Here is a 22,967-nt window from a genome sequence, read left to right as displayed (position 1 = left end):
CTGAATATTAATTTTGGTATAATATTTTGTTGATAGTTACAAGTATGTATCGAAAGAGCTAATTGTTTCAAGATAAAGTTCAATGTACAGACGCGAAAAAATTACGATGCAAGTGCTATTCGCCTTTGTAAGAATTTAACACTCTTGAAATGTTTTAATCCTCTATACTTTGATCACTTTTATACATTTTATTGTTAGAAAATTTCAATGAATCGATTTATTCCGAATTGAGACGACAGTTTTTCATTCTCATAACGAAACGAGCTACATAAAACTTAACGATTGCAGCTTCGAAAGTTGCTGCTACCAACACCGACTTAGTTGATAAGGGACGCATATTTTCAGCGGGTAAATGAGTTTAAAGTCGTGACGAAAAACAATAAAATATATTTCTACATATATAATGTAATACTCCATACAAAGCGTATAATCAAAATTTGTCACGTTTTCCATTTATAGTTACGAAACCGTAATGTACGATCGTTCGTCAGTTCACTGCAACCAACTCACGTTCATTCCGTAATACCGTTATCTTCTTCGCAAAAGTAGCTCGTGTGCATCGAGTACAGCCTGTCGATGGGGTTGAGACCAATACCTGGACCACCTTGCAGCGGTGATGAATATGACAAACTTCGTTCAGGTGCTCCGCTAGGATGATACGGAGGCAGCGTTGGGTACGGCATGAGCCTCAGGTGGTTGATCTTCTCATCCGCCCCTGAAAAACCGGATCATCGTATCAGAAAGCAGAATCCGCCGAATAACGTACTTCGGTTCACATCCCAGGTGACAGTGAAAAAAATTCTGTGACACTCTTCTCAGGCATTCATCGTTTATCGTTACGGAAATATTGAAACGTCTAGGCTTAATTGGATACCTTTTACTGCAGAGAAGAATCCTCACCTGGATACTCGGAGTGATGTTGCTGGTTGAAGAAGACGTCGTCGGGGTCAACTTCTTCTTTGACGGGCAAAAAGTGATCCTCGGCGGATCTAAGGTACTCGGCTGTGCCGGTCTCCACGTCGCTGCAGCTGTCTGAAGTGACGATGTAAATATGTGAGTTTGTTGAAGTTTAATTTAGGCAAAGATTTCACGGAGCAAGAACTTACTGTGCTCTTCTTCCTTCGATATCTTCTTGTTAGCCGCATCCATTTCCTTGTCCGTCTTACCCTCCTGTCTCTGCTTCTTCTGGATCTTTTTGATCTTTGCCCTCTGATTTTGGAACCATACCTTGACCATGCGTTAATTGATTGAATCCGTTACTGCTCGCCTGTGTATTCGTATTCGTAACACATGCATGCTGATACCTCAATCATGGAGATAATTGAGGAAACAAACCGTCATCAATGGCATCGATTCCTCACCTGGACTATTCTCACGCTGAGCCCAGTTTCCTTGGCAAGGTTTTCGCGCACCTTGCGACAGGGCTTCGGACTGACTTCGAAGGAGGCCTTGAACGCTCTTCTCTGCTGCGTGGTGAGGATAGTGCGTGGTCGTTTCGGTCCTCGTCTTCCATCCTGGGATTTGGCGATCGTCGCGAGTTCGTCAGAGCCGAAATCCCCGACTGAAAATTCAGGATTGAAAGCTTAGATTCTTTTTCTAGATTCCAATATCCATACATACTAGAAAGATATGCTGCGTGCTTGAACGATCAGTATAAAAACTTACGCTGCGTGTAACCCTGCATCATCTCAACTTCCTTTTCGTAGTCAGCTCTACAGAATAACTGGCCTTGTTTCAGGACAAATTGGTCGCCTTTTTGAAGGCGGGAGCCGCAGACAACGCAGACGAAACATCTTAGGTGAAAGGCGCCCTCCTCGCCAGCCCTCATGACCAATTCTTCGGCAGCCACTGTGAGACCACAACCCAGACATTTGTGACCATAAATTCTGTCGGAATTGAAACATCCTTGTTACACGAAAGCCTCGATCGCCTCATGAGCTGAATCTCGTGATATCGCGGCTGGTAGGCTTAAATAACCGAAGGAACTTGCGACAGGAGTTGGCTGACGATTTTCAATTCGCAGTTCACGCTGGAGCCAATGAACTGCGTGTTTTTTTATCGGTGGCTTATAGATGTCGCGAGACCATAGAGGGACAGAGATAAGGGTGCCGAAGCAAGCTTAAATACCAGACAAACACGGTGTAATACGAACGATAAGAGGAATGCTACTTTTATTCGACTCGGTGCTATCGGGTTATCTGAATCGGCGATAACGCCGGACACCTGTAGCCCTCTCATCCACCACCGATGTTGTTATATCATAGAGAGAGATAAACGCTTCGTGGCGTCGTCTCTGTCCGCATGGTACATGAAAACGGAGAAATGCGCACTCACACCGACGCGATGTTTGTCAGTCAAAAGTACAGCTCAGCTCCCCGTTTGTCGGATTCAATATAAAGGACTTTGTATCGATGACACGTCGACCGACTAAACTGGGGTGTCGGTCAAACAAAGGGGGCCGTCTACCCCCGTCTAATAAGCAAGATGCACGTGTCGAACCAGAGGGGGGCTCGCCTGGGCGCATACCACCGAAAATATGCCCGAAATATATCGCAGGGTGGAGGTCTACGCTCCTCGGCAAAAACCACCCCCTGAACCCCTGTACGCGCGGTCGCCCGTACGGGGTGTTTTAAAGGTTGATCTACCGGCAAGAAATCTTCTTTACCCACCTTGCGATTTTTATTCCCTGTACTATTCGTCGTCAAAACGAATAATAATAATTGCCGGGTCCATTTGGTTCAGAACTTTGCGCAAAATTACGACGGAATTTAAGAAAAACTTATAATTCTCTGGAAACAAAAGTTCCGACAAGCTAATCATCATATTTTATTTTTAATTCAGCACGTTTTAACGTAGTCCGGGTACATGGAAGCAAAGAATAACGTTACGAGCAAATGAATTCAGAAGATCAAAATCCCTGTAAAATAAATTGAAAACTGGAGGAGAAAAATATTCCATGAGCATATTACTAGAATTTTTTCACAAAATCGTAAAGTTAAAGATATTTCGTACAGGAATCTCAGAACGTTTAGTTTCAAGTTTGATTTTAAATAAATTGGTCCAGATTATTCAAATTCATGCCGTCGTCCGATCGAGTAATCTTTTTTGTTTTTATTTCAAGAGATCGTGGCTATATTGATAAAGCATATTTTCGGATGAATCCCGAGCTTTGAGACGTCCGATAGTATAAGGGTGAGTCGATGGGTGGGCAAGGCTCCCTTTCTAGCTGCTCGAAAATGCCAAGAGGAGACAGAGAAAGAGAGAGAGAGAGGAGGAGAAGAGAAGCGGGAGTCGCACGTGCTTCGAGCCCTAGAGTAATGTATTAATATATTCCCCACCCCAATATCCTGCCGACGGTGAAACCCCTTATAAGGGGTGTCGTATTTATATCAATTTATTGGACATTAGGCTTCCGCGCGTTCCAACTCCCGTGGAGAGTTGCGGCGGTAGTGCGGTGGCGAGAAGCCCGTATTCCAGAGAAACGATACCATGAGAATTTGTCGGTATCGGAAAACGATTTTCCGGATTTCCTGCCAATGCGATTTCTATACACGCACAGCGCGAGAAAATCTCCGCACGCACTTCATGATTCGCATCTTTCCCCGCTCATCTCCCCAGTCTCTCCCTCCCTCTTTTTATCCCTTGTCCGAAAAATCGTAAGGCCTGTACGAAATTTAACGCCACCTTACTCTCTTCAACGTCGAGGAACATTGCTATCCATATGTTGTACCTGTCGTAATCCGCCCTGCAGTAGAGCTTGTGGTCGCGGGTGAAGCAGGAGTGAGCCAAGGGCGAGGCGCAGGCTGCGCAGGAAAGGCAGTCCTCGTGGTAACTCCTCTCGATTACTCTCATCACGTACCTGTCAGCAATCCCACGACCGCAGGCCGCGCAAATCGCCATCGCTCCCATACCTAGACTCGCGGGATCAAGCAGGGCCATCCACTTCCTTATGCCCTTCGAACCAACCCCCGCTCAACCGCGTCCTGTAAAATCCAATTTTTCAATCTTACTCAAATGATCGTAGTTCGGTCAAGGCTCACTTTTCGATTGTGCCAATTCGTTTGTGATCTTTCAGCTAAGATCTGGTCCAGCTTGATCAACCATGCTTGTCGTAAAAGTTATAAACTTTTTAATGAAGCGATGCTCAACACGTTGCACCGATAATAACAATATCTTTTACCGATGCAAAAGGGTAAACATCATTCCTGGGTATAACCGGTGTCGAATTTTGAAAAGTGTCTAAACTGTTGCTTGAAATATGCGCATGTAACTAAAACACTAGAGAATTCTGTATATACGTAAGAATGAAAACAATTCCGGTGAATTTCGGGCAGTCGGATCTGGGGAAAAGTGTAAAAACGGGATGTTCCATTTGGACGTGCTCTCCCCCGTTCTCCCTCATGATCGCGACAAGCTGACGCCTCACCGCGAGGAGAGCGAAGACCGTGGGTCGTCATCTTGGAGGCAAAGCTCCCCTGGTCGGTGCATAGAAGCGTTATTGTGCCAGCAGCCGGTGTCCGCCGGCAGCTGCCCGACCTCCCCGATCGCCCTGACGACCCCAACAACCCCGAGTGCCGCGAGGCGAACCCCCAGGAAGGGCCCGGGGAACGGAGGACGCGAAGTCGTCGCCTAGATTAATTGTTCCGCACCCTGATCCCGGCGCTGCCGAGGGCTGATCTTGTTTGGGTGGCATTCAAAGCCGATTACATGGACCGATTATGAAATCGAGATCGGACCGGATTTTACACCCGGACGGGGTGTCGCTCGCCCTTGCCGTCGGTGTCGGTGTCGCCTATTCTACTCGCCCGTACCTATGCCTACGATATCTCCGCTCTTAAATCACCCGGTTATCGATCCTCCCTCAGCGTAACAGGTTGATCTCAATCCCGATTACGCGGGTGACCTCGGGGCTCAGGGTGCGTCAGGTATGTGCGGAGTAATTCTATGACGCGCCGTTTTCACTCACACTTGTTGTACGGTGTGAGGTGAAAATTGTCTGATGATATAAACTAAGTATGCTAAGTGTGAAACACTTTCTACGTGAGATGATTCTTTTCGTTGACTTCGGTCATCCGACATCATTATTATATATATTATATCATTTCGTGTGTTTTACTTCACTGTTGATCGGAATTGTACCATTTTACAATGTTATACAATTTTCCATTACGAATCGGTGTTATTCTTTTAAACTATTTTGATTTCTAATCTGGTAATCGATAACTCTGAATGATCTAAGATTTATCCTTCTATTGATTGACACTGCATTGAAAATTTCCAACAGGTGTTTTGATCATTTGTTATTTTTTACGTGGAACTTTTTTATGGGCAGTATTGTCTTATCTTACTTAATTGCATGGGAAAAATTTTAATGAATAACGGTGATACCGTGTTATTGTTTATTTACTTCACCGAGAGGGAAACCCTATAGCTAAGAACCAGGTATACGGTAGTGTTATAAAAACGAGAAAAAACAAAAGTAGAGAAATTATAATTATGAAATTTTCAGAAGTATCGAATCAACGAACAAAAATTTCAAAAAATAATTCAAATAAAATACCTCAAATTCGTCAAAGATGTTCTTTTTTCAGAGTAGCTCACGACAAATGTCAGGGAAATTTAATAAATACGAAAAGTGTATTGAAAAATATCCTCTAACGAAAACATGGCGGTGTGGTGCTTGATTGAGATGACATTTAAGTGTTATTTTAAAATAGTGTACATGACTACAGCAGTAAATATTTAATAATCATGCAGGTTTGAAAAATAGAATCGCACCGAAAAAATCTTACGTTCTTCTGTCACTTGAATTCTTTCATGCGTTATATGAACAGAGAATAACAAAAGTATGTACGCGTAACTTTTTGAAAATTTCAGTGCAACATTCCGGCATTCTAATCCAAGTTTACAAATTTCCACTTGCATTCCATTTTACAAAAAAATTACGTACACCGTTCGACAATTTTGTACAAGTAGAGTAATTTCTTTACATATCTCTCACATATTCCGACAATTCAATTCAGGTACCGGTATCAAGAAAATTCCTAATACGATATTAGAAAGAAACAATTCGCATCAAGCTTCCGACGGCAATAGAGAAACGAAACGTGTAACAAATGAGAACAAAATTGGAAAAAGTTCGATCAGGAAGGAAAGCTGGTCGTCAGACACGGAGGGAAACGCGGGTTCGTGCTAACGAATGAATTTGTGTAAAACGATGTGACTATTTTTGAAAACCAAGACCTGGGGAATGCAGGCGACCTAGGAAGACGCCGCAGTTGTTACAACAGCGTCCGTCGGCAGGTCGTGAAGGCTGGAAGGAAACGGGACACGAGTCGGGGTGGAGGGTGGACCCACAACCCGCTCTCTGCTTACTCCCTTCTTGTGGTGGAAACACGGAGGCCTCAGGGGACCAGAAATTTATGGACTGATGACGTATCGGTGATTGAAACACGAATTACACTTTTCTGTTTCGACGCCTTTCACCAGTCGCCCGACCATCCTTCTCGAGGAAGGGACGTCCCTGCACGAATTACTGTCTTTGAAATCTGTCTCGAATCGAACGGCTAAACTTGGACCTTCTTGCCTCTCCCTTATTTCACCATACGCAAATTGTTACGACAGGATTATCGTACCATGCATAAAATTGAGAAGTAAAACTAATCGTGCGGTCAATTACCTTGCGACAGTTTATCCAAAGCGGCGATCACAGACGGCGAACCAATCGGACGGGCGAGGATTCCTTATGATTCCACAAAATCGCTGTCGTCCTGGAGGCGCGAAGTGGAGCCGCGACTCTGAGACGACGTGACTGGATTCGCGGGCAAAAACTGTTCGGGGGTATAACCGCGGGTACGAGGCGCGTGTAGGTCGGAATATTGCAGGCCACAGGTAAGGCCGAGGGCTATTTTCGGTATAAGAAGGCTTAGAACTGGTTGGGTTATGGGATTTCTCCACTATCCTGAAGTCGCGGACACCGCGGCAGGGCAGAGGCGAGCTAGGCTTGGCCCTGGGTTATTGTTCCAGGAGGAGAGGTCGCCGACGGAGCCATGCGAGACGCGGCTCGGCTCCGCCTCCAAAGCCACCCTCGATTCGCGGACAGGCGCCCTGCCGACTTATCGAGGGGTTCTCAAACCGCCGATGAAGAAGCCTGATACTCGCCTCGCGATCCTCCACGGATATCGTCGCAGTTATGATAACTTAGCGAGCGTGAAACTCGCCTTTGCTTTCGTATCTTTAAGTAGTTTCGATACGAAATATAAGTTATCAACCATTTTTTCGAATACTCTGACGCTTTGGAGCTTCGTCCCTTACTCGGGATTTTTTTTATTTTCATTTTTTGTGAACATTATGTATGCAGATATTGAATATCAACGAACGCTTGTATTGCAAATGTGCAAATCGTTGTAATAACGTGGGTTTCGTTTCATCGCTTGATATGAACGCGAATTCGGATCGTTGACGTTTTTTAGAAATGTTGATTGGATTTTGTTACTTTCTCTTACGACATAGTTAGTGCAGTAGCTACGGAAGTGAACTAGTATTGTTTGGCATTGGTTACTTGTCAAGGTATTCTACAGCTTTAAAATTTATATTTGGTAATAACTTATATTGCATCGAATTAGTATTTAAACGTTGAAAAAGTTAAATTATTCTCCAAGATTTAAAGAATCGCGAATATTTCGGCTACACCCTTCCTTTATGCAAATTTATATCAACGGTGCCTCGGGCAAGAGTTGTAATCTCTTTTGAATCTGTAAAACGTTACTTTCAAATCCAAATACTTAATATGCCATTACCAGAGTTATTTACACTGAATAAATTTTTCAAGTTAAATATTAAAATTATCCCGAGCAGCAATATCGCCGTCCAATGTTATACCAACTTGAATATATGACGCGCAATTCGTTCACCTTTATATAATGCAAAAAATGACGAATCTCGCCAATTGCCGATCCTGCATAATTATTCGGATGCAATGTTGAATTTGAATAAAAAAAACCGTTAACCGTAAAGTCTATACTATAATTCCACCTGTGACCAAGACCATTAAAGCAGCAGTCAAAACCGATATTCCGGTATAGCGAAAGGCTCCATCGGTTTTAAACTTTGAAGCTTTGTGAGACATTTAATAGCGAAGTCGAGAACAATGGGGGATATTGTTTTTAGATAAACGTTTCCTTTCTCCGGCAACACCCCATATCTCCTCCCTCTTGCCGATAGTCCCGAACCTAAGCCTTCAAACTCAAAACTCGATGCCCCGAATAACACAAGCTCGTACGGTCAACGCGTAGCCGCCAATCTTGTTGTTCGAATCGACGATAAAGGGACAAGGCGACAATGATCGACTTCACCCCCGGAGACAAACAACGGGAACGAGCGGTCGTTACGGGACGAATTTCTTGCCGACAGTGCAAGCAGATCATTCAAATCCCGACTGCATCGAGCTCCAGGTTATACATCCAACTCGTAAACCCGGTATTGGTGCAGTTTCCACCCCCACACATGGCGCTGGGATACATTTTGCACGGCTATCTATAGATATATAGATGGACGCCTATGTGCGGAATGCGCCCATGTACTCGGAGCACATGGGTTAACGTATACCGAGCATGTACCGGAGACAGCAGGCCTCCCCGAAGGACGATTCTGACTCGCGATCCTGGCTGGCATCACCCATTGTGTCGGCCTACCCTCGCTCAGCCGATATTGCGAGGCCACCTCTGCAGGCAATATACCCAGACCGAGCGATGCTGGGAGAAGAGCGTAGGAACTATCTGCGCCTGTGTGTAAAGATACGGACACGCGTAGGTGCGGGATTTCCGTGCGGTCCGGGAGGTTGCAGGGTGAAATAGCCGAGAATCCAAGAATCCGCATAAGATTCCGCGGGATATTTATAATAAGGGTTCGAGAAACTCGGGACCGCGACTTGGGGTCAGTTTTTATACAACTGGGTCTGAGGGAAGCGGAATGGCTAAAGAGAAGACAAAGAGAGTCGGAGACAGTGCGAGAGGACTTTCGATTGAAGTACGTTAATACGTGGATGAAATGAAAAAATGTTTGGAATTTTATTCACCTGCAGTGTATGACAAAGTTGATTGCAAAATTGTTTTTCATCATCTTCCAACGCAATTTTATTCTTTACTCATATCGTATACAGGCGGGAATAAATTTGTACAACGGCAATAAAAAGTTTACAAGCTTAATCAGCTACGGGGATCCTGGACGACTGCCAAGAACCTGATGCTGCTTCGGTTCAGCTGAGACGAAGAAGAAAAAAAAAGCCTACACGGAATTTCTCATACATTTTAAGGTGAGAGTTTCGTGTAGTAGGTATGCAAGGAATAAATAAAAGTAACGCAATTCGAGCGACTTTCTGAAGAGGAAAGAAACGTGTGTCTTGTGAATCTCTGATGAACAGGAAAACTTGTTTCGTTTCTATGTCGCCGATCAGTCGTGACATCGTTCTGCATCTTCAGCATCTTCTTCAAATTTCTATCGCGTAATCTTACCGCATATTACTTATAAATAAAACTGTGGTTGGGGAAAACCCAGCCTCGTACATCAAGATCTTTTGAACACTAGAAGATGTGAGTTTTGATAGAAGAAGGAGCTTTGGGGGTCCCAACCCATTCCTCATTCATGGTAAAACGCACCTCACGATTTAAGATCATCCGCTGAGGCGCATCACCACCGCACGGGAACATTGTGTAGAGCTACCGAAGGCAGGAATTAGACGCGTGGTTGATCCCTTACAGACAACGAGTACCTATCCTACCTAGCCACCCTACGGGACGAGGACGGAGCGGTGAAGGGCAGAGTGCGATGGGTTCTGAAGTAGTCCCGAACACAAAGTGTTTGCATACACGAGTGATCTGCCATTTCTAGCATTCGATTGTCGATTGCGGCCGCCTCTATATTTGACCACAAACCGTTTTAATCCGTCTATTGCTGTTATTTGTGTTCTCGGATCGTTGGATATTGCTCGTAGGGAGACAGAGAGGATAAGGATTGAAAGAACAATAAAAAAAAAAAGAGATAGAAAAATAAATCTGAACGGGTGCCCGCAGATGGGCACGAGTGGATCTTAACTTCCATTCACTTTTATACTTTTTTCCACAGTGAGGAACAATCTGCAAGTAACTCGATGACGGTACAGTTTCACCTCAAGAATCTCATGGTCGTAATATAAAGATTAACGGACTGTCCAGCCAACTTCACACCACTGCAGATCCCGACACCGTTTCATTAATGTCCAACTTACCCTGATTCGAGATTATTGATAATTCATATGGACGAATCAACGAAAATGCCCGCAGGTTTTTCATTAAAAGCTCTGAGCTTCGTCGGACGAAGGAAATTTCGAGACCTCCGCGTCCCGAGGATAGATCTGCCTTCCGGGATACGAGATGAAGGCAGGGCGATTTGCCTCGTCCGAATCTCGACTCCGGACCGACCGCCTCTGATAGAATCCTTTCATGCTCCGGCCACGCGGTGCCTTTCACCCCCAGGATCTTTGCTTCGGCCAATATCTTCGGAGGCCCATCCCCGTCGCTCCCTCTTGGCGACGGACGGTCGCCATGGTGGGGGAAGTTTTATTAAAACTCCCGTCAATAGCCGGGGGGTAGAAGAGGGGCTTTTCCGTAGTATGAGGGCCTCGTGCTCCCGCGGTGCTACAGCGAGGCGAGGCGAGGAGGCCTCTGCACAAGGAGAGATCGCGCGGAGGCGAAAACTTACCTTCCAAGATGGCTGACGAGGGGAGTTTAGTTCATCAACTATCGCCGATATCTATATAGTATCCCGAAAACTCACCCCATGCCAGAGCTTTCATTCGACGGTTTGTGATGCCGGGCTCGACCTGCAAGCTCTGCAACAACCTTCGACGCCGATTTTATTCACGCACGATCCGAAAATTAATGAACGATGTTGCGATTTTCGTCACATCTTGATGAGGTATGCAGTTATTCGCACGGGAAAATTGTGCCCAGAATTAAGTTCACGGTTTATAGACTTCGACTCAGAGATCCGCGTAACTTCTACTGCAGCGAGCAATTAGTCCGCGGTGGTTAATTCCGCGAATCTGAAATAAAGAGAGATTGTCCCTGTATATAATCATCGCGGTATAGATATTTGCATTGCTAAAAATGAGATTATCCAGTGCAGAAGATTTACGCCGATTATTAAAGATTTAATTAAGCCGACAGTTTTACATCGGGATATCAACCGGGTATCGAGCTCATTGATGCAAAGGGAAAGATAAAGGCGACAAATAATATCGCCGTCTTTCTTTCCAGCATTAATTCTTTCAACGACACATAGCTTTTTTCGGGTTAAATTCACTACGGTCGAAAAAGCTGCATTATATACCCCTTCCAAAAAGAGACAAGCCCAAGATCGTCTCTGCGCATATATAGACCCCATCGCGGCGCAGGGATCAACATGGGCTTAGCGGAGGGTGCCAATATACCTACCCCTGCAGAGCGAAGCAGTCAAGCTCTGGTATTAAACGTCGCGTGCGTGTACTGCGTGTATGTATGTATTTATGTTCGTATATACGAAGAGGGTATATACCATACAGGCTGGGAGTTACCGAACGTGTGTAAGTGAGGACTTCTTCGCGTTACAAAAGTGCGAGATTCCTATACTGCAAGAGTACACTGACGATACTTATTATACGATCCACGTGTGAGAATTGATTAAAAAGGAGACATGCTGGTTGGAAAGATTAGGAGAAAATTTGGGAAATATTTTTTTGTCTTGATTAAAATTGTATTCGGCAATATTTTCAATAGTAGATTTGAACTTTCTTTACTTTAGGAAAGTTGTTTGTTGTTAATTAAATGTGGGTATGAAATACATGAATTCAAAAATCTTTGTGCCAGGTGCGGGGCTTCTTATTGCAAAGTCTGTTATTAGCGTACGATAAATGTATTTGCAAAATTTTTATATTATTCTTCGAAGAGGAGTAATTAAGTCGATATCACCGAACTGGCTTAATCAACTTTTCATGGAAATTGCAAGTAAGAATATCTGTGGAGAGAATTCAGCGTCTATATAACAGCGGAGGTCGATGACTTCGCAGTAATTTATTGAAAATTAGTACCGCGGTTGTTCGGTTGAAAGAAAATATTTTGCTGGTATGGTGACAATTGAGAAACCTAAACCGATGCAACGTGTATCCAAACAATAATCAAAAATACAATTATAATACAATCAACAAATAATAATACCGGCAATGAGTCGTAAAATAATTATCGGTGAAAAAAGCTGGCGCGCCGGTTGTTGTAACGCTTTTATAATTATAATATATGATACCGCTTCATTTTCTGATTTTTATATTTCATTTTTCGCATTGAACGCGCTTGTTCGAAGAATCGTAATTCCATGGTCTCAGTTCCACGTTTCAATTCTCACACGTTATCACAATTTGATAGTACAAATCTATTTGTATATTTGCGTAGCTGTTGCCTAGCTTGTACAGCAGCCTCTTGAAATTTTTCATTAATGTTTTATTAATCTTGAACGATATTGGCCCCTAGGAACATATGCTGGAGTCGGAGGTGATAACGAGTGATATTGTTTTATTTCATTCCCTGAGAACCTAAGCCTGTATTTACGCTATTCCCTTATCTCCGCGTGTCAGTATTCGTCACTTTCCAGATATCGTAACATCGGGCAGCTAATTAGTCAGGTGCGGTTGTACTTCGCACCGAAAATCTGTCCAAAAACACGTTTCCTATACACAATTGACCAAATCGAGGATAAGACGTGCGATCTTCTTCCCTCGCAAAAGACGCGATTGTAATTTTCATTATTTTAGCCGGACTAAACTTGGAAACAGAGCGCTTATTAACCGCGCGTGATACGTAGGCGAAATCTCCCCTTATTACTAAGCACATGTAAAGCGGTCAATTAGGCAAGCGAATGGACGGCCTCTGAACGTGAAACAAAAGATGAGCCTTTTCGTTCGTTCATTTGAAAATGCAAAAGCCGGCTAAGCAAAGGTTGTTGTAATCGCGTGTACGGTGCATGAAAGAAAGGATCCACAACGACACGTGGGGTAAAATATATAAAGCGGACTCCGACCACCCGCAAGCACAAAAGTACAAATTTTAAGGGTGCGGTACGCAGTTCAGGTTTATCATTTTTATTTATTTTTCTTCATATTTACAACTCGGGCGCGTTGGCCTCCGATATTGCGGACCATTTCGCGGATCGAAATACGATTAAGGGGTGGGTGTTTATGGGGAGGCCGTTATGATACGACTTCGGCTTCGACACCGGGGACCGAAGGGGGGAAGTTTTACCAGGAAATAGAAAAAATATGTTTCCAATTAGCGGTGGAGCCCCGTTGAGAGCTTTCGCTGCTCCCCCTTTTCAACGCGAATAAATATCGAAAAGTATGGATATACCGGTAACGGTATATCGCGCTACAATATTCCCGCGGAATTCTCGACCAAAAAACAATTCTTCGAGCTTCGTTTCATTTATTGCACGAATTTCCCATCCGGCTGGTTTGCAAACAACTAAATACTGTATATTACGCGTGTTCAAAAGAGAGTTTCGAAAGCGCGCTCAAATACAACATTTGCAAGGAATTAACGCAATATCTCTCATTTCACAATTTTATGAATAATCCGCATGACATAAATGTTGAATGTATAAGCGTATTTTTCCAGAGAAAATAAAATGCCACCAGTTCCAAGTCATTGCTACACTTTTTTGAAAAATTACAATCAAAAAAATAAGATAGCTCAATTGATTTTTTTAGCCATTGATTACACGATGTTCTTGATGGTCTTATTCTCACTTTCTGAAAGTCCAATTAATGAAAAAACGCTCATACAAATCGGTTTTGAGACGAAAAATTTTTGAACCCAGAGATCCAATAAAAACCAAGTCTAACCCCTCAGGGTATTTTTCATTTTCTAACTGCGTACAGACGTAGTTCTTGGTTAGAAAACGATTGCGCGTGGCTGAATTTCACTGTAATCACATTTTCAGAAGATACAGCCCACAAACAATCGACCCCCACTGAAGCATTACAGAGATGCAGGATTTGGTTAATATTCAGTGGTCCTCGGAGAAAATGTGTGAAAATCAAATAGGTGGTGCAGCATTGCAGCGCCCTATCCGCCTACGTAGAACGTAACTTATTCATACGGGGTAAGCTGCGAATCTGGTGATGTTTGCCGAGCAAGATATTAACTGTATCTATCTACGTATATGCAGTAGCCAGTGGGTTCTGGATATTATGATCGGTACCGGGGCGGGTCACAATTAGTAATCTCCGACACGCGACCAGCACGCGACCTCCGCATCCTTCTGGGCCGACCGATTCCTCCCGCTGCATGGGGTACACACGGAGGCACGCGTCCCCAGACTATCAAAATCCCCGTCCGAGATATTTATAAACTTTAGTTCATAAATACTATCGGCTTTACTTAATTGCCAGGATCAAGGTGGTAAACAACCTTGGAAGTCACGCAAAGAGAGTTGAAAAAAGATTCGCTAATACTTCGAAAAATTTTATAGTACCTACGAGGAGCAGCAGCTGGAACGTGTAAGACAACTTGGAGAGTCATGGTTGTTCGCAATAGCGAAAATTTTCGCGAGTTAAAGCAAATGGAAGCTCGATCGTTTAATACGTATAATATACGCGGGGAGTAATTCGCAAACTTCGACCCTGTGTTGAACATATTTGCATTAAAAAACATTTATACCGTCATTCAGGGATTCGATCCTGACTAGCAATGAGCACGTTTAATTCGGGGCCTCGTTAACCGGCGACTCTAATGGTATTAAAATCAGTAATAGCGATATACAGGAAGCCGGGTTGTGCGGGAGACCGCAGACCACGACACGCGGCCAAATCCGGCCTCAAACAAATAAAGATATAACTTATATGACATTCGTGCGGTGCGCGCAAGCATGGCTGCTCCATTATGTCAAACGACCGAAGGCAGGCGGACGTATATTTCATGAAGTGAAACTGCAGCACGCGGACAACGCCCATTTTCATTCCTCGTTCAGTCACTCCGATACGGACTTGGACATAATAGGAGTTCCCACCGGTATATTCGCGCAAGCGAATTCTCTAACTGGCAGGGCCCTGCGAAGCACCGACTGCCACGCATTTATAACCCGAGCTCGGGCCTAAATAGCCCTTAATTATTTATGCGGGCAAGGGAAGGCGTGACTGCCTCTAGTCGCGTGCCAAGGAAAGCATGAAAGCTGCTAGAACGCGCATTAATTATGTTTGTGCAAATCTCATACCTGCTCACCTCTCAAAGTTTTTGTTCAAAAGACTAGAATCGGAGAATCTCTCCTGAAGAAACACGAAATTTCAAAGTCGTAGTATGAGTTCCAATGTATCGTTCAGAGATTTTGATGGTTTCGAACAATTGAAGCTTTGAAAACATTACCAATTCTAGAACCTGAAAAACTGTGCAACACGAAGTTCAACGCGATTTCCGGCTGTGGTTTTCCCGTTACGCGCTGTTCGCAAACGTCCAAAGTCCAATCTACTGCCATATATACTACAACCATGCTTATTTTTCACGGCTGTTAGGCAAGCCTCGAGGCACGAAAGACCAAAAGGACCGTTCCGAAACTTATCGGGTCCCAATGACGACTGCACAGAAACGTGCCCAGAGTTAAACAAAATACTGGATGCTCATTCGGCGACGGTCCGAAATCGTTCGTTCCCTTTGATCGACCACCTAAACGCCGGTACCGAGATACTGCATCATGGATGCCGTTCGGGCTTTTGTTGCCAACGTATGTTGCAGCTCGATTCGCAGTTTTCCCAGGCGGGATTCGCGCCGACGTCGGGCCTCCGCAGGCGCCACGTGGCCTCTGTCAATATGCTAGCAGCCCTGCACCCTGCACCCTACGACGATCGTAGTGGTGGTAGTGGTGGTGGGTCCGAGCAGCGTTTGTGTGACTGGAGTGGCTGATGCCTACGCCGACGAGTTGGAACTGGTGGCAGGCCATGGTCCGCGGTACAATATTTACCAAACGACTGAATTTCCGGATACTGAGAATCGGCGTCAACGAAACAAAGCCGCGAACCTCGCTGCAATACGCAAGGAAAAGCCTGGGAACGCCTCGCAGAGTAAACAGAGCTGTGTATCGCGTTATTCTACAACCGTGTAGATCGATGCGTCTGTTGAGTTGTCTCAGAAGCTCCGAAAACTTGGAATTATCGGACGAAAAGCTCACCTACGAAACTCCCGAATCCTTGAGCTGCGTGAAGAATCAACCACCAGTCCTTCGCCGTTCACCATTCCCCAGCGTTCCTGATACCCTGAAGGCGTTTGCCGAAGAGCACGCTCCTGGTTTATTGTACCCCGGGGGTGTGGACCGAATCTTCAACCTCCATTCTCGCCGGATGATCGACGCTCCGGTAAATATTAGAAACACGGACCGAAACTGCGCGGCGGAAGGATCTGCGCGTATGTGACAAGGGCCAGCAGAACATGACTGCTTGACTTTTCGGAATATTTTCGCAATATGATCGCCCTTTTTCTCACCGATCGAAGACACCAATACTCGTAGGAAAAAAAAAACTTGTGATAAAACTTTCGAAACAAGTTGAGGAAAGTTAGTCCAAGTGGGTCAGAGCGCTCCAGGCTATAAAGTTTTAAATTATCCTGCAACGTCGCGCATAATACGTGACATAATTTTATCCCTGATAAGATCATTGGAGGGCGTAATCTGTGGAGTAAGATCGGCCTCCTGGGGAGCATCATTTAGAGGGACGTCGATCGTTTCGCGTAGATCAGGATGAACTCCACCTACGGTGAAGGGGGTCAGCGTTCGGGACGTCGTGTTTCAATTTCCATTCCCACCTCCGCGTGGCGGGGCAACACGAAGTCTATGGCCGAAGTTGCCGCGAACAATCAAGTGATGCCACGCGACGACACGTGCCGCCGAGTTTAAGCGGGTGGAAAATCGCTCTTTGAAGTCTGCTGAATTCACCGTTGATCCGAAGGCGACACCAGCGCGTATCCACCGCTCCATATACGCGAATGCCCCATGGCCAGTGCGCAAAGCCTACAGTCTGTACTCCCTTATCGATGTTTCACCTATTGTCAAGCTGATATCCCGCCGGTGAGAATCGAATTGAGCGAAAACAAGGTCCAACAACAAATGACCGAGGATTTGGTTAAGTGCAGCTTAAAATTCTGCTCATCGTCATTGCAGATTATTTTTTCGCGTATCTGTGCTTGCAAGTTCTTGCAAAACAACGTTATCACTCCACTGACATTCATACTTTTGCTGAGAATGCAATTATTGGGATATCAGGATCAAACCTCATGACCTTTTATTAGTTTTTGTTTCTTTCCGATGTTTCGGATAAAACAAATATACTGCCCGCCCCAACTCTTGGTTCTGTCTATTTCAATGCATCATAGACAATTAGCGCTGATTGATCATAATTCTGATTTACGATAATTAATTAATACGATCATTACTCAAATTACATGAACAGATTATTAAATTCTAACTCATCCAGTTGAACTCAACATGCACACGCACTGCAGCTGAAGGAAAATAATATCGAATCTCTGAATGAAATCCTGATCTGGATTTAGCAATTGATTCCTTGGTGTTTATTTTTTTTTTTGTTTTTTGTCGAGATTCAAGTAGGTGGGAGTAAAAGCTTCTCAATCCACTCATTACGAATCGAGTCGGTCGATCAAAATAATTACGATTATACGAAGCAATGTCTACTGTCCAATGCGTAACTCAATTAGCCTAGTGACCTTGTAATTGAGTAGGGACTGAAGCAGTTTAATTGACCATCAAAGGCAGAAACAGTAAAGCAGTGCGTAATTTATACGATTTTTACAAATAAATCGAACTTTGGGTACTTTGTATTACGAAGCCAACACATCTTCCTCATCTCAATTATCGTATGTATATAACTGTTTAGAAAGAAGGCAAAAGGATATGGATCATCGACGTAGGATGCAGCGAACTAGTGATTGAGGACGAGTGTAAATGAAACGAAATGATGTTGAGATGGAGAGAGATGATGATTAACAGTAACCGACTATTTTATTGATTCTGATGCGGCGATACAGACCGTATCGCAAGAGAACGTTACAGAGAGTGATGATTTACAGAGCGAGAGAACACATAGATTACACACATACATGATTTTGGGACAGTAGACAATACATGAGATACAGCTGATAGGTTTTGAGTCGCGACACGGGCAAGCGGCGAGTGTACGTCCATGCATGAGGACGATTTTGAGTGTCGTGAGACACACATTTAACTATTCGATACTTTGCCGAAACAATAACAAATTCGATCAAGTTTGATTCTCTAATTGGCATATCACCCATGTTGGGATGTCGATCGCCCAATAATTTCTTTCATCCACAACCATACCGCGTTTTTGAAAAACCATAGTCCGTTGAGACATGCCCTTAATCGCGTTTCTACGGTCTGCCCACAGAGATGAAAATTCTGGTCGGAAAATTTCGAGAGAGAGTGAAGATCGAAGAACCTTAGGATCGTGGCTAGAGGTTGGGAAAGAAGGGGTGAAAAGTGGCGAAGAGAATTTACGACGTTCTGAATTTTCCTCGACTATAAGGTACGTGGTGGTCGTCGATGTCTGAGGAGGAAATATTTCCGCTAGAGTGTTCCTCGGTTCGGCGGAACAATGAACTGCCAATAAGTTTCGCGTTTCTTGAATATAATATCTCTTTCCTCCGTTGTCACCGTTGTCACCGTTCGGCCGTTTCGCGCCGTTTCCTTTGTGATGGTGCAACGGGGACGAGCGTAAAAGGCAATAACACGTTCTCTCTCTCCTCGAACCTGCACGGAGAGGCTCTCAGGAATCGCGACTACGAGCCAGTTCGCTCTCCTCGCCCTTTCGCCGCGTATAAAGACTAGGATAACGAGGACGAGGAGGCGCGGGGTTGCGCGAAAGAGGACGTCGATTGCGCCCCAGGAATGCGTGATGACTACTTTGTCGGGAATGCAGCGCTGCGTCGAGCATCGGGGTGGAACCGCCCCCTGGGTCGTGGAATTCCAGCCAGGATCGTACCTCCATTGGGGCCGAATCGGCGCCCTCTTTTTCCCTCAAACACCGTCGTCCTGACGCTGAACCCGTAGGCGCGTTTAAACGCCATCGAAAGCTCCCTGCGTAAGACGCGATATACGTAGGTATAGGCGCTTCGCAACTCTGAGGAAGATCGGCGAACGGAACGAACTACGGGGAAAACTTCCGCTCTGTAGATCGGCAGGAATTTTTACGTCTTGTTAACTTCTGAGCGTTCAATTATGCGATAGGTTTAAGTTGAATGAATCCACCGTGGCACGCAATGATAACATGTACAGGCTTGTTGTCAGTGCTTGCGACTTACATTTAGTATAAGGTGCATGATGCGTACTTTGTAACCGGAGATGATGTACTACATATTGAAATTTCTCTTATTTCAAGACTCCCGAATCACAATGTTCGGATATTCAGAAGGTGACGTCACCCAAAATTTTTTTTCTGTTTACGTCATCGATCTATATAGCCGAAAATCAGCTAGCCGAATTTCGCAGTCTGGAAACAACCGCGCAGTAGAGCGGACGTATGAGAATCGCGCTCCGCAAATTTCGAGTACCCGGTTCTCTAGCTCCTGGTTCCTGCGTTCTAGGTCCTCTACCTGGTGAAACTCGACCTCCAGAACAAGCGCTCCGTAGTTTCTGCGCTCCAGGTACGCTACCTGGTGAAACTCGACTTCCAGAACAAGCGCTCCGTAGTTTCTGCGCTCTAGGTACACTACCTAGTGACTTTTGATCTTCAGGACTAATTTTCCGTAGTTCTGGCTGTCCAGGTCCTCCACCTGGTGGATCTTGACCTCCAGGACAAGCGCTCCGTAGTTCTGGCTGTCCAGGTCCAGGTCCTTTAAAAGCATTAATCAGGAATCTAAATTTATAGTTCGAAATTCGAATGGAATATAATTCTTTTTTTTCTCTATAAATTTGGAACCTGTAGTGTAAGAACGGGAAGTTCAAGGACTGACTCATGGTAAGTCTAAAGCTGCTTTTTGGTTGAGGATCGAATGGGGATTTGAAAAATCTGATAATTACCCTGAAAACATCGGTGGTTTGGTGGCTTGCACCGTGCGCACTCGGTACCCTAAATGAGCTATGAAATGAGTTTTTGAACCAGAAGCTACACCTGGAAATTCGAATAATCCCAACTCCACCTACACTCCTTTCTGCGTTCATCCACCTCGGATTCCAATACAAGATGCAAATCGACCGTCTTTTACCATGTATTTTTCGCCCCTTTGTCGGGAATGCAGGAAGCAAGAAATCATGCCTGTTTTCCTCGATATCCAGCTTCCTCCGAAAACCTATCCATTGGTTGCGCTCCGTCGCGTTTTCCGCAACTTTGTGTATACCGATTGCCTGCATGATGTAATAAAGCAGAGGCCGTGGAACCCACACGGGGCGTGATCGACGTATCAAATTCACATCCATCGAGGCGACGCGCAGCGAGCGTGATCCCCTCTGCTCCGAATACCTTATACGCAAGGCCTGTGTTTGCTATGGACAAAACTTTCGGTCGAGTTTTTCCTATCCGACAATGAGTGAAATCAGGTGCTCCTGCAGTCTCGACGCGGGATTCGGCCTTCGACGTCACGCATCCCGCAGGACATTCCCCTCGAAGCGTGACCAAAGGGTGTAACCGGGAGTTGCCGCACGTTGTTCGATATACGAGACATAATTACACGGACGAAATCAGCGTCACGTCTCGGGTAAGGCGTCATTCACGAGGCTGCTGCACCCCACGCGAGCACCTGCAGCATCCGACCATATTTTATCCATCCGACCATTCGCCCATTCGGCCGTCCGTCCATCGGTCGCGCTCGTCGCTTGTATAATGTATGAAAGCCGGTGTTTACGCGTCCCCGTATTTAAGGGTGGCCGAACTGGGGTGCAGGCCTTTTTCTTTTCCCTGTGTAATCCGATAATTTACTAATTGCCCGGTTCTTGGGCCGCCACTGAGTTACCGGATTTCATATTATCAGCGGATTGAGCTGGCGAAAAATTATCCACCTGCAACTTCAAACGCGACGAGTCTGCTGATGTTTTTTCGCTCTGACATTATTTATCATCGAAAACGAAACTACGGAACTTGTAGACAGTGCGATATTTTTTCGTTTTACGATACAGCTTCGTATTATTACACGACTGCATGGTGTATGGTTTGAACACAAGCAAGAGGGAAGGAAAATTTGTTAAAAAGAGTTAAAAATCAGCATAAGCCTTAGCTTTTACGGAAATTTGATTCATTGAATACCGAAAAATTGTAGAATAAAAATAATTACGGATAATGTGGATTTTTTCATCTCTTCTACGGAATTTAATCTAAGATGAAAAATTGAACGAGCTGACTAACCTTGAAAATTTCATACAACTATTCAAATTCAGTCTAATTAAATTGCAAGTTGAAAAATGAAGAAGGCTTTGCTTTTTTTCAGCTACCATAGGTTGAAGCACACGATTTCAGGGGGTAAAAATAAGGAATGAAACAAACTGCAAGCTTTCCATTTCAAGCTGAATAATTCACCGAATACGACACATATAGCAGACACGAGATGAGCTTTGGTATCCGTAACTTTGAAAATCATAGAATGCAAAATCGGTTATGCCCTTATTGTGCGAATCCTTCGTCTCCGTTGTTTACCAAACAAAACCATATTCGCCCTCGGCTCGTTCCCTCAATGACACGGCTAGTTGGGCATGAAACTTTGGCAATGACCTACAGCAGGGTTTGGCTCGCAGGGGGTTGCAGCCCCCGCTCTCTCTCTCTTGCGCAAGTAAGGTATTCAGGGGGAACACGTGCTTGTCTCTATGCACCGACGGCAGAGGGGCTCCAACTATGCAGGACTGACATGCTACGCCTGCTTAGTCAAGCTCGTTAATTCGATGCGATCCCTCGGGCATATTTAGGGCGAATCTCACCCAACGTGTATTAATCAACGATCAAGAAACCCAAAGAGTTGTATAACACGTAATATCATTTTTCATCACATTGAAATTGACCTCAATGATAAAAGAACTTTTACTGAATACTAAGTGCGAGATTGCGTTCAAGTTTCAGCATCATGTGTCTCTGAAATCTTCGGCCCTGTCTTGATAAATGGTGATATTTTTTTTAAGCAATACTTCATAAAAGGTTCTCATAATTAACCTTAAATCTGGAACTATCTTTCACTCGATGTAAGGATTAAGAAACGGTCTTTTCATTTCTGCACGCCGTTTGGATAAATAAAACTTGAAAAAATCTGATCGCTGAATCGTGGGATAATGATGCAGTAAGTGGTAATTTTCAGAATATTCCATTCAAAAATCGCAAGCTTGACCCGTAAAACCCACATATTATATCATACATTTCAAAAACATCCGACTTACGATTGGACAGAGGAAAAAACTACAGGATCAATTTTTTCATAAACGGAACTTCGAATGTGTTTCATGTGATTTCTATGATCAAGAAGCAACAAGATAGACGGACACTCAAATTATTTTACTCTGCAAAAAATATTCGCATAATTTTCAAAGATCATACGGAAAGCACACCTACGGAATTATTTAGAGTACACTTCGATCCTGAGTAAATTACGAGCTCTGCAATCTTATGACAAAGTATCGCAATCCCTTCGACAAGTATAATTTATATATAATTTCTACTCGTCACATTAAACGAACAATTTGTTTTTATTTTTATTTTTTTCCACTCCTTTGCGATCAAATAGAACTTGCATTTTCCGAACTGACAAAGGGAAAAGCTCGCTTCAAGAGAGAAATTCGTTGACGTACGTGACAGTAATCTATACGAGCCTTGGAGAGTTCCAATACCGAGTTTGCAGGCACTAAACCATTCGCGAATCGTATTCATTATGCCTCGTACTCGTGGCCCGTTGAATATATTGATCCGAGGT

The 22,967-nt window shown here is 44.3% G+C and overlaps 1 protein-coding gene across 2 annotated transcripts; it reads right to left on the bottom strand.

The window, feature by feature from the left end:
- Positions 1-418: 418 nt before the first annotated feature.
- On the bottom strand, positions 419-7,008 carry LOC124297137 (LIM homeobox transcription factor 1-alpha). 2 transcript variants are annotated; one of them, XM_046747810.1, is made up of 7 exons: positions 6,680-7,008; positions 3,731-3,983; positions 1,666-1,886; positions 1,362-1,561; positions 1,107-1,227; positions 901-1,032; positions 419-715 (listed from the first exon to the last, which is right to left on the bottom strand). In XM_046747810.1, the coding sequence occupies exons 2-7, from the start codon at positions 3,937-3,939 to the stop codon at positions 513-515; spliced, it is 1,086 nt and encodes a 361-aa protein (XP_046603766.1). In that variant the 5' UTR covers positions 3,940-3,983; positions 6,680-7,008; the 3' UTR covers positions 419-512. The 2 variants fall into 2 exon arrangements, with proteins under 2 accessions (XP_046603766.1, XP_046603767.1); XM_046747811.1 differs by having other exon boundaries at positions 1,666-1,848.
- Positions 7,009-22,967: the final 15,959 nt, after the last annotated feature.

This window comes from Neodiprion virginianus, chromosome 2 (assembly GCF_021901495.1).
Source record: "Neodiprion virginianus isolate iyNeoVirg1 chromosome 2, iyNeoVirg1.1, whole genome shotgun sequence".
NCBI lineage: Eukaryota > Metazoa > Arthropoda > Insecta > Hymenoptera > Diprionidae > Neodiprion > Neodiprion virginianus.
Note: the sequence above shows the minus strand (reverse complement) of the source record. Positions and strands in the feature narration are given on the sequence as shown.